General features: G+C 41.6%; 1 protein-coding gene across 7 annotated transcripts in view; it reads right to left on the bottom strand.

Annotated features, from left to right (window-relative positions):
- Positions 1-12,897, bottom strand: part of LTBP1 (latent transforming growth factor beta binding protein 1) — a 423,732-nt gene that overhangs the window by 248,443 nt on the left and 162,392 nt on the right. For 5 of the 7 annotated variants that reach the window (XM_079941105.1, XM_079941104.1, XM_079941106.1 and 2 more), the window contains one exon: positions 3,320-3,487. The exons of the other annotated variants lie outside the window; for them this stretch is intronic. In XM_079941105.1, the coding sequence (XP_079797231.1) occupies positions 3,320-3,487 (168 nt within the window). The remainder of the gene's footprint in view (positions 1-3,319; positions 3,488-12,897) is intronic. 7 annotated transcript variants of the gene reach the window in all.

The raw sequence follows: 12,897 nt of genomic DNA on the forward strand, positions 1-12,897 counted from the left end.
TTCCCTTGGACATCATCTTCATTCAGGCCTCACTTTCAGAGCCACATTAAGTAGAAGTTAAGCTTATTTCTCCCACTGAATTCCCAGGAAAAGAGAGTACATGCTTACTTGTCACACGAAATGCACCTGCCTCTCACATCTGACCAGCCCAGACTCATAGTCACCAGAGACCAGAAAGAAAAAACAGGAGCAGCACAAAAAAGGGAGGAAGGAACCTATGTCACCCCTGTGCCCACTAAACCCACCACCTACCTTTTATCACCTGCATTGTGTGGATGAGTGACCTGAACCTGGAAAGGACAGTGAGCCAGGTAAGCACGACCAATGGATATGAAGAAGCCAGCATTCGAACCCAGGGCTATTTGACTCCCGGTTGCTAATTCTCTTTTATACCATCTGGTCTTCCCAGAAAACCCAACTCCCTCAGGTTCTTCCCTTACTTGTCCCTCCTACACATCACAGTCAGACCCCAGAGAGTTAAAGAGGACACAAGGAGACCTGGGCTCTAGTCCCAGCTAACTGAATTGCTGTGTAATGAAGGGAGACTCACTTAAGTCAGTGGACCTCTGTTTCCTTGTCCAAAAAAATGGTGACAATAATATCCATTCTACCTCTTTCAAAATAACTGGACATCACCATGGAAATGTTAAAAATTATTTCTGCTCTTCTGATCATCAAAATGGATTATTTAATTAAGGTGCCTTAACTATGAAATCTATATGGTTTTCCCTGTATTATTTTGACTCCTTGGGGCAGGGGTCAGCAAATGCTGGCACTAGCGTCAAGTTCAGGCCACTGACTGTTTTTGTAATGCAGCCACACCCTTCCCGTACCTACCATCTCTGGCTGTTGTCACGATACCACACGGGGTTGAGTGCTTGTGACGCACACCGTATGGGCTGCAAAGTCTAAAATATTTACTATCTGGCCCCTTAAAGTCTACCAGTCCCCACCTTTTAGTAGCCTTAAACATCAGAGGCGAAAGAGTAGCTGACAAGTTACAATACATTTTGAATTGTCCTCAAACTACTATTTTCCATGTAACACATCTTATTTGTCAAAAGATTTAACATATTGTAAATATAGTGAGAAAAAATCAATTAGAAAACCACTTCCTGTAAGTAACAACATTATATTAAACCAGTAAATCCCCAGAAGATATCTTCCATGCCTAAAAATGAATTTTGAAATTCTCTATTTCTAGAGAATCATAATCTCTAAATTCTACAAAATTACCATCTTCAGTAAAATAATTTTTAAAACTTGTCTGTCAGATTACCCTATATTTGAAGTACAGAAGAGAAATAGCTCAGGATATAAATGAAACAATTCCCATGATTTCCAATGTGAAACTATTCATTACTATGCCCTCTCCCTTTCACTATTATTTTTTTAAATTCAACTACTTTGCCAGTCCTTTTGTGGCAGAGTTTTAGTGCCAGTTTTGAGATTTTTTGGTAAATAGTTGTGTCCCATTTTGTATTTTGAATAGGCTGTGTGTATCCTGTTCCTAAACATCTGCTCTAATGCCAGAGAGGAAAGTGTGCAGCATGTTTTAACAAGAAGACTTCCTCTGCTTCTCAAAGCCTTCAAATATTTAGTTTCGAAGTGAATACACTGTAAGCCAAAAAATTACCACCCACCCAATTACTCTGTCATTCCTACCGTAAAGGTTTATGAAAAATGCCAAAAGGAAGAGGAGCAGACATTATCGATGATGATGGAGGAAGAAAAGCAATGAGAGTAAGGAAGGCAAACAAGGAAAGTAAAAATGGGAATAAGCCATTTAGCCCATAATAACCTAATTGGGAATTGCTTTTTCTCTTCCTTGTCTATAGCCCTGTAAAACAGCTGAAAAACACTTTGGCTTATTACTGATAAAAAGTCCTAGGATTTTAGAGATGGACTGAATTTTAGACATCACTAAATACAAGCCACTTCTTTTATGGATGAGAAACACTAAGGTCCAGAAATATTAACGGTCGCACCCTGTGGATTAGCTAGTTACTGGCAGGACCAGGACCAGAATCTAGTTTCCTGATCATCAGTTTAACACACTTCCCATTAGACTCAGCTCTCTGTCCTGCTAAAGCATAATGTGCCCTTTGGCACCTAACAGTTAAATTCTTTTAAAAAATATATCTGAAGTACCCCTATCATAGCCAGGAAATTAACAATACCCCTTTAAATAGTATCTATGGGCACATGTTTTTTCCAAGTATAGACTATCGAGAGCAGTGCTTTGACCTCAACAGAAACCGAGTCACAGTAAAACAGTAGGATAATCAAAGAGCTAATAAGGACTTCAAACTGCCTCCTTGTATTTTGTCTTGATGGAAATCAGTTTGAAACAGACACCCCCCCCACCTCCTAGACACATGCTCTCAAGACTAAACAGCAATATTCCATAAAAAGACCAGATCTAGCCAGTGTTATTATCTGTCTGACATTTGGGTTATTCTTGTGAGTAACTCATAAAGTATCGTGGGTGTCTGTGATTATTTGAGTACACATGGCAAACCATAATTGGTCAAAAAATAATAAAAGACATTTTTCTGTGACAAAAATACCATATTGCATGACAACATGGCAATGTGACAGCATTCAGTGGCCCGCGATACTTTCTCCATTTACAAAGTAGTAAAAAAGAAACAAGAATTTAAAAGTAAAAAGCCTTTTTGCAGTAACTACCATAGTTCATATTTAAATTATGAAAGATTAAAAGGCTTTAAGTGCTGACAGTAATCCACTAGCATATCTTCTCCCAAATCCATGTCATATATCAACTTATAATTTAGCCTTTTGATACACAGCAGAAACGTGGCAAAAGATGCAAGTCTGTATCCCTTTCTACAACTGAAATACAGATTTTTGACAATTTTTAGAAACTTTTAAGAACCTGGCTATTTATGACATAAAAGTTTAAATTTAATCACTACCATCCAAATTTTATAACATGAATCAAATCTAACATAAATTCTACTTATCACTGAGCAGATAAAACCTGAAATTGATCAATGCAAGCTGTACATTAGGGTTTTAATTTAAAGCCTCTTCCCTTCTGTCCTACTGATACCTCCCCATCACCACAAGGCTGTATACACGATAAACAATTAGGGGCAATACTCTCCTTGCCATCTCTCTCAGAAACCAAATACCAAGTTAAAAATTATTCCGAAAGTAATTTAAAGGATCTCGTGAAAGCAGCATATGCGTACTCATAGACAGAAACCCATTCAAGCAGAGAGCAGTGTGAATGGAGGGGGTGTCTAAATGCTACGATCTCAAACTCTAGTCGGCAAGGACAGTTAGAACTCACCCACTCGGAAGTTCGTGGCTGTCAGGGTGTCGGCAGCGTGACCGTTCTCACTAATAAGAGTGGTGGTGTTCCCCTTCTCACAGCTGTTCTGACAGCTGCCCTTGGTGCAGGTCACTTTACAGATGCTCGGAGTAAAGACCACCTTGATGCGGCCAGTGTGGTTACTCACTAGGAGTGGAGGCAGGGAGAAAAAGAACAACAAACACATCAGCTTAGTATCCATGAACTTGCCTTGGAAGGTTAAAAAAAAAAAAAAAGGAAAAAGAGAAAGGAAAGGAGGGAGAGGGGGAAAGAGAGAGCCCACAACCCGACAGGTTAAGGAAAGAGGGAAGCCTTTAGTGCTCGCTGCTCTGTATCCAGTGGTGTCTCTGAAACAGGAGTAGGAAGCTTAGCAAACAGAACTCTGGGATGCACTCCAAAACCACATTTGAAGTCGAGTCACTGGAGTGGGATTACTAACCACAATGCTGCACTTTATTCACGGGCAGACAAAGAGCAGTACGGAGGGCACGACAGATGAAAGAGCCAGCCCTGACAGGCAGATGTAATGCACAGAGGTTGGCCGTGCACCTAGTGGTGAATAAACTCTTGTGTCCTCGACTTGCATACTTTCCCTGTTCCTCCACTTATTAAGTCACTATTTGCAGCCCGACCCCTGGAAATGTTTTAGGCATGCAGCATGTCTGAAAACATCTGTCTCAAATCTCCTGGCACTCCCAGCTGAAGTGATCAAATCCTGTGACGCAGCTGCAGGAGCCCAGTGCTTTTTCACAACTCCGGGCACTCCTTCTCCATATAAATTTATGCAGCCTATATTTTGTTTTACTGTGAACAGGGTCCCTCTAAGAAAAGGAGGCCAAGGCCCTGGGCTAAAGGATTGCCTCGGTTAAAATGCCACCCTGGAGCTCTCACTGCGGCTCCTCACAAGCCACCTAAAGGAGGTATTTCTTTCATTCATACAGCCCTCTTTTAAAAACCAGATGCTATCACCTGTTACACAGCAGAGGCAGCACAATATCACATAGTGGATACTCATCTTCAAGTCAGATTCTGGGTGGTAATCCTGGCTCAGCCATGCTATGATTCTGGACCTGTCATTTCACCTTTTCTCCAGAACATGAGAGAATGAGAAATGATGTTTTCCAGCCAGTTTTAACTTTCAATGTTTATCAGGGGTCAGCAAGCAATGGCCCTGGGATCAAATCTGGCCCACTGCCTGCTTTTGTAAATAAAGTTTTATTGGAACACAGCCACTCATGCATTTACATACTGTCTACGGCTGCTTTTGTGCAGTAACAACAGAGTTGCACAGGGAAGGGATGGCCTCATCCAGGATTGCCACTTGCAGCCAGGCCCCTATATAAACTGGGGCAAAGCACAATACAGAAACCCTATTTTGACATCCGCATTTGTGAAATGCCCCCAGCCAGGTCCTTCCGCTTCCCAGGAGCCTAGGCAGAAAGCAAAAATGGTAGCAGCAGCTCAAGACAGCGGAAGAGACATGATTCATCTTTGAAGCTTTAAGGCTGATTGGAAGCAGTGCCCTTCCGGTGGTCACTGTGTTGCTGCAGTGGGCAAAGGAAAGCCTGCCTTTGGGTCAGCCTATCTTCTACCACCCCCTGCCCAACAGAAGAGATTCTCCCCCTTTATATTGCTTTGGTTTGACCAGCATTGTGTTTTCAGAAAATCATCCAAGAAGCCTCTAAAGGCCAACAAAATAAAATGTGGTCAAATCTGAGCTTGGAAACAAAAACCTTACCCAAAGGAGCCGTTAGAATTTCAACGTTGGAATGGGACTTCAAAGGTTTTCTGACAACTTTTATTTGAACATCTCTAGTGACAGGGAGCTCATTACTTGTTAAGATGGCACAGTCTAGTTATGGGCAGTCCCTAACAAGTGCTATTCTTAAGCTGAAGTTATGTCCTCACAGTCAGCTGCACCCATTGATCCTAATTCACCTCCCCAGCTTGTCACAGAGATTAGATTCTCACAATCTAATGCCTCTTCCACCTGACAGCCCTTCATCTCCTCACAGACATTACCACAGAAGCCAAGAAAGCTGAAGTTACAAGGGACCTGAAGAGATCCACTTGGGTTGGCCCTCTCGCTTAAAAGAAAATGATTCTTCTGGAGCAGAAATACCCTCAGTTCTTTTCAAATGGTTTTCCAAGACTGTTTCTCATTCACCCGTGGTTCTAATGCAAGAGATCAAGACACATAGTCTGGTGTGTGAAGATATCCTAGTGGCCAACCAGGTCTTCCAGCCCCTTGCAAGACGGCATCCAGAAACTTTTTCCACAAACAGCCAAATAGTAAATATTTTAGAGCTGTAGGCCTAAAGGACTCTGTTGCAACTATTCAACTCTGCTGCGGTAGCAGGAAAGCAGATTGTCAACAAGAGTATGTCAATGAATGAGTGTGACTATGTCCCAATAAAACTTTATTGAAAGACACAGTTTTCAAACCAGTGCTTTAAATGTTTTCAGGACATTTAAAATTTCTCTAGGACTATACCTCATCAATTTTAAAAACTACAATGGAATGCTGATTCTACAACAGACAAAACTCACCTAGTTTGATTTTTTTTTTTTTTTACAGTAGAAGAAAAAAAAAATCAGCTTACTCTAACTTGTCAGACCAAGCTTACAAATATCTTGAGAATACTGTGTGTGTGTAAGGGTGTGAAGCCCAAGACAAAAAAGAGACAACATCGTCCCACTTCAAAAGAATATAAACTTCTATGTTTTTTTCTGGCCCTTGGAACAATAATGAAGTTGGAAATGGTGTGCCAACTATTTTGTCTTCTCTGGCATTAACTCTCAGTACCAGCAGCTGCCATGCAGATGCTCATACCATCACCTAAGTTATGCTCACTTCAGCGAACTGAGACATCCAAAGAAAGCAGCCCCTTAATCATTATGCCCATGTTACCTCCCAGCTATAGTAGTCACTTTATAGGCACTTGAGATTCTCTGGGCTTATTGTTTTAAAAAAACTTAGTATGTTTTTTTGCCAAAAAAAATTCTTTTTGGCCTGGAATCATCTGTATTTTCGAGAGGCAGAGACAGTTTCATACGACTTAATTCTGATTTTTATAATGTTCACATCTTCTTGGAAGCAGAAAATACATTTTATTTCATATTTCCCCCCTCGTGTTTCATAAGCATTCTGCTATAAAGTAATCTAATTCTAAAAGAGACCCTTATACTCTCAGATGATCCTCTTGTGTCTACAGGAAGCATTTATAATACTTCTCCATTCTTATTAGTTAAGTTTTCCACAATCTCAAAATCAGCATTGAAAAACTTAACTGTTTGACACTAGACTGTCATCCATAGCTCTGAGAGGATCTCCGTAAACATTAAATGCATTAGATAATATTCTCTCCTGTGTTCGCTCCTTTAAAATCATTTCCACTACTTTAAAATCATTTCCACATTATCTAGGGTATTGTGTAAAAGAGTTTAAGTTTTAAAGCACTCGAAACTAACATACAGTGCTCTGAGTTTCAAATTCCTCAATGTGACAAGCTGAAGACAATACTACTCATCTCTCAAGAGCTCAGTGGGACTTCAGTGACGGTGGCCTTTCCTACACAGGCCATTTGCTGTTTCAGAGGCATCTTCCTCAAATGCCTTGACTAAATTAATACCTAAGGACCCCTAGTGCCTTCTGTAAAGTAGGTAACCCAATAAATGTGGAACAAAGTGACTCAAAGGATGACTGTACAACCCCACAGAGATCGGGGCGCACAGGATGCTGGAGGCCATTCTGGTCCAAGAGCCTTGCTTCACCAGTGATGAGAGTGAAGCCCACGGGTCAAATCAGTGGAAGAAGATCATCTCTAGCTGCACGCATTGGCTGATTAAGAATTACAAACCTGAGAAGCCAGAGTCAGACGAGTCAGGAGTTAACAGGGCAACTGTTGGCACAGTTTTCTTGCTTGGTCCCTCTGACAAAAACATGTGAGTTACCCTGTAGGTAAATCAGCCCCAGAAATGTCAACCAGGCACTTTCAAACTTTGGGTTTTAGAGTCCTTGGCTAGAAACAGATTGCCTGGAGCCACACAGCACCTCCACTGGGCCTCCTAGTCAGTCAGTCAAGACACTCAAAAGTCAACATCCCGTCTGCAGCTTCTGCCAGACCCTGTGTGCATTCATACCTCCAAGAAGAGGTGCTGGCACGTGGGTTAAAACAAACCACAGACGTTCAGACGGAATGGCAAATGGGATGGAAGTGGAGCTGATACCCTCCCCAATATAAAAGGCTTTCATTTCTGCTTCCCCATCATTAACGACAGAGCAAAATTCAAAAATGTGAACACTGTTCTTGACAGACGGACTTCAGTCTAGCTGCCATCTTTCAGTCATTAAACTAGGATGTGACCAAAAGCAAAGGCAGCTAAAGAAATAAATATAACGAGTTCAAGACTCACATCAGAGGTCATGAACAAAGAGTCTCGCCTCTGCATTCAACCAGAATGCTGCGACAGCACTTCAGCATTCATCCAACTTCAACAAGGGGAGGCCAACCAGCACCGGCAGTATCCTCTGCGAAGGAGAAGCATCCGGCCCTGTTGACTGAGTGGGACTGCGGAGCCGAGTCAATACCCAGGTCACGTGGGAGAAAAACTGAGCTAACAGCTCATTCTCCCATTTTGCAATCCATTGCCTGCTGGGAGGCCAAGAATTCTTTGAAGGACAAATCATAAACGTATTAAATAATGCTTAGAATAACAAGACTTGATCGTTCAGCTCTCCAGCCTTGCTGAACTCCTCCAGGACTCTTAAAATAATGCCCACAGAATACTCTGTTCCTCAAGGAAGGTGCTATGTAAATAGAAATCAGTATCAAATCGATTACTTCATCAGATTGCCCCAGTCATGGAAAACTCTCCAAGAGGGAAGGAAACTCAGAGATCTCTAGTTCTGCTGTGGACACTTCCTCAGATAAGAATCTAGGGTTACTTCCCAGTACCACCTCTTGTGGTTTTTCCACACAGAACTAACTAAATGAAGAGGTAGAGAAAGAGTTGCTACGCAGGTGATAGAAAGTAAAACATCTGTGCTTCCTCCTCCTTTCCATGTTCCCTTAATATTCACTGAAGGAAACGGTATCACTTACTCATCTCTTACAGATACATGTATGATTTCTTTCCATTTTTATACATGTAAGGAGACAGGCCTATAGTGAGGCAAAGAAGGCGAGTATATTAAATCATTTAATACAAGAATACGTTTCTGGATATATTCTGAGTTTTTTGAAGAATTGTTTAGTTCTCAAAAAGCAGGTACTAAACATAAGCCATGTTTCAAAATGTAACGACGGTCCCCAAAATATTCATTTGGCAGAAATGCAGCAGATGGTTAACTAGTTAACACTCAAGTATGACTTCACTTATTATTTCATGGAGAAAACAGAAGCTACGAAGCCAGGCCTACCAACTTACCTGGATCTATAGTTGTCCTGCCTCCCTCCCGATGAAGAAGGTGGTTCTACCTAAAGCCAACCCTTCCGCTAAAGCAATGCATCCTCTTCCTCTCTTGCCGAAAGACTTCCTCCCCATTCATTTCCATCAGCAGGCAAGCCGCTGTACTGCGCCCCATCTGTCGAAAACACCTCTCCTCTCATCGTCCCCATCCCACTCTCTTGCAGCTGCCACTCTATTTCCCAGCTCTCCTTAAAGAAAAACCCCTCCAAAGAGCTGCCCTGCTGGCTGCCTCCACCACCTCCCCTCCCGTTCTCTCTTGAACCTGCCACAGCCAAGCTTTTGCTGTCAACCCTTCACCAAAGCTGCCTTTGTGAAGGTCACCACTGGCCCCCATGTTGCCAAAACCAACAGTACATCCTCTGGCTCCTTATGACTCAAACTTCCAGCCTATTTGACACAGAAGAACCACTCTGCTTCGTGCTACTCTTTCTTTACTCGGCTTCTAGGTTATCCTGTTCTCTCACGGTTCTCTCCTGCCTTGCTGGCCGCTGCTCCTCATGACCCTGTCCAGGGGAAGCCCTAGAGCTCAGTCTTTGTAGCCTTTTCCTTTCCATACTGACTTCCCAGATGCTATTATCCTGTCTTATCTCATGGATTTAGATACCATCTACAGATTTCTGTATAGAAAATGTTTAACTCTAGCCTGGACCCCCTCGACCTTGTATATGTGCATATGAGTACTGCAGATGTGTGTCCAAGAATCCAGCTGTCCAGCTGCTTATGAGACTTTGCTAGGTAGGTGTCTAAGGTCTAGTGGCTGTCCCAAGAAAACATTCAAAATTAAGCTTTGATCCCTCTCTGTAGCCACATCCAAACCTGTTCCTTTTCAAGTCTTCCCCCATCTCTGAAAATGGCAAGTCTATTCTTGATCCTTTTTTGGTCATCTGAGACTCAATACAACATGCAAACCCTGTTAACTCTATTTCCAGAGGGGACAATTTTTCACCACCTTCATGGCAAACACTGGTGCAATTCACTATCATCTTCTGTCTGGATTATTTCAACAGTCTCCCAGCTGGACTTCCTGCTACCAACTTTGCCCTCCTACAGCTTTTTCCCAGACGGCATTCGGTGCATTCTTTAATGTGTGGCAGTCAGATCATGGCACTCCTCCCTTCGGTGGCTTCCCATCTCATTCAGAATACAAGCCAAAGGCCTCACAAGGGCCTACTGGGCTCTCAACAAGCTGTGAGCTCCCTGACCTTGTCTCTTACACGTGTTCCCAAAGCACTCACTCTGGCCTCCTTGCTATTCCTCACATACTGGGCACATTCCTATCTCAGGGAACCTCCCGTTCCCTCTGCCTAGAATACTCTTCCCCAGATATACATGGCTTCCTCCCTCACCTTCAAGACTTCAAGGAGGTTTTTCCCGACTACCGGGCATAAAACTGCAACATCCCACACACATTGATTCCTTGTGTCCTGTTTTACGTTTCCTATTTATAAGTACGCTTTATGGATTTAGCATTGGATCACTGTCATAAAAACACAGGCTCCATGAGGGCGGGAATGTGTCTGGTCACTACTAAATACTCAACATGTGTCTCATAGCAAGCGCTCAAGAAATATCAAATGAATGAATAAACTTCACTGACGGAGAACTAAAGAAGTAATATTTATCTAAGGGATAACTGTCAGTAATTTTTTTAAGAAAATAAAGAACACTTCTATGAAACTTTTAGCCTCAAAACATTTATTTTATGCTATATTTGTCAGAGAGAAATCTTTTAGTCACAAAAGCTTCAGATCAAGGGAAAGCACAAGCTGTTATTCAGGAAACCCTGCAATCATTACAAAACATTTTTCCCTAAAATCATTAAAACATTACCAAAAAATGGCCAATGACACAAAGTACAAATTTTCAATTAAACATGCCAATGACAGAATAACTGAATAAACAGGAAACAAATTTCTCAAGCACTTTTTCAAAAGAAAAACAGACAATTACTTGCTCCCAAAATTCCACAATGTATTATGCAAAAATCAAATTGACACATAAGGAAAAACTTCCACTAATTTTATAAATAAAACTGATGATGATGTCCAAGGATTTTAGTTTTTTAATATATTTCTGATTTACTTAGTATTCATTCCCTTTGTTAGGCTAAGAACAACTAGGAAATTAAAAACACTACTACCCAGATTCTTCGAGTCTGATGTGAATTGCCACTAAGCCATTAAATCCACCCAAAAAGAGAAATACACTTTGGTTCCCAGCTCAGGGAGACTGGGAGAGGGACTACCCAGAAGTCCAGCAATAAAGATGGCAGATTTCATCCCAAAGTTCCACTTATTTTAGGAGTTGGGTCTCATTTCCCATTTCACTAATTTAATCTTTGCTTTAGCTTGACTCGAGATCTAAGGACTAGGATTTTCACCTAGAATCACACGTTTTCTCAACTTCAACCGTGCCCTGCCAGCCAGACTCCACTACCCCCAGTAGGACTTTAAAAAGCACACCTTGAGACTATGGGATTGTTTTAACCTTTCCTTTTTCTCCCTGGAGTTTTCTCTCTTTAAATACCAAACCTAAGTTCTCTTCTCTAGAAATATAATAAAAGGTCCTATTTTTATCCCTGGAACAAAATCAAATACGTTTCAAGGTATAATATATTTTACAGTCAAGAGAAGCTAACTTTTACCCAATAAGTAGTTTACTCACCCAGCAGGATCTGACCCAGTATATTTGGGGAAAGAAAATATAGTTGGTAATAAAAGTAGAGAACTAGCAAAACAAACGGATGACTTTCTGACATTTTCATTTTCTGACCTTTTCTGTAAAATATGTTTCTTTAACATCATAGACCCTGAGGGGATTCAACCGACCAGGCATACTTCATGGGGTACCCTCCTCAGTTCTGGTGTCCTACAACTGCACCAGGCCACTGTCCCGTGGTGTTTTCTTCAACATGACTTTAAAAGCCCCCATCTAGAGCATGTGAAAATCTCTCCTCTGCTAATTCTTAGTACCAGAGAACCAGCCCCTCCAGAATGAACAGTGGTATTTGAGATGCTGTGACTGCAGAGTTGAAGAAACACAAGACTTAATGTGTTTTGTGTTTAAAAGTAATAAAGAATAACAGGAGGGAGCACAATATACTTTAAAAGTCATAAAGTAATAACTTTAAAAGTAATAAAGAATAACGTGAGGGAGCACAATATACCCACTTTCTCAATTCTGAATTGAGAGTGTAATTCATGGCCTGGATCTAGAATCCTGACAATTGTGGCAAGCATACTTGGCGAGGGTTAAATAAGTTTGCCCAGGGGTTTTTTAGAGGAGTTTTTTGGCATCATGGTTCAAGATGTTACTCTAAGAGTTCCTCTCCTGAGGGATAAATACCATTGAAAAGACGCACTTTTTCATGTGAAAAGTCTCCACTTCCCTCAACCTATGTCAGCGTTCACCACAGTGTAACTCTCTAGCTTCCACACTGTGGCCAGGGCAGCGGAAGAGGCTTAAGAGAAGGACTTCACCACTGTCTCTGAATCAAAAGAACAAGTTGCAGGGCAGTAAACACTTACCTGTCTTCCATCTCTAACACTCATTCAATCTGGCCAGTTTGTGTGGGCTCCTTACAGAAGCAGTGGGCTAGACACGCTTCACATGATTCGAATTTTCTATCCCTTAATTTTAGAACAGAATTAAGTTTTATTTATCCCCACATTTGTTGTTTTTCCAAAAAGAAGTCAATGGAGGCACTTGTTATCAGTCTATCACTCACCATTTCCATAAATAACATGTTTGCTTGCACGTGGAGAAGCAAGTCTGACTAAAATGATCCGTATCTACTGGGCTGCGTGTGTACCAAGGAACAAATTTCATGACTTACTCACAAGCTTGATAGAGTAGGGGCCACTCCCCATGAGGGTCCCCAATTATCTCTACTATAGACTTGGAGAAATAGGATTCCATTTAGTCTATGTAATTGTTAAAACAAATATTTCCAACAAAATCAAACTCCTTCAAAGGAAATGAAAACTCTTGCCCACCTACATCCAATCTAGCCTCAACTTCAGCAACCACGCATACAGCCAGGGGATCAGCCGGGCAGAACTGTCCAACGATCCTCACTCACACGC

The sequence above is a fragment of the Stenella coeruleoalba genome (assembly GCF_951394435.1).
Source record: "Stenella coeruleoalba genome assembly, chromosome: 13".
NCBI classification, from domain to species: domain Eukaryota; kingdom Metazoa; phylum Chordata; class Mammalia; order Artiodactyla; family Delphinidae; genus Stenella; species Stenella coeruleoalba.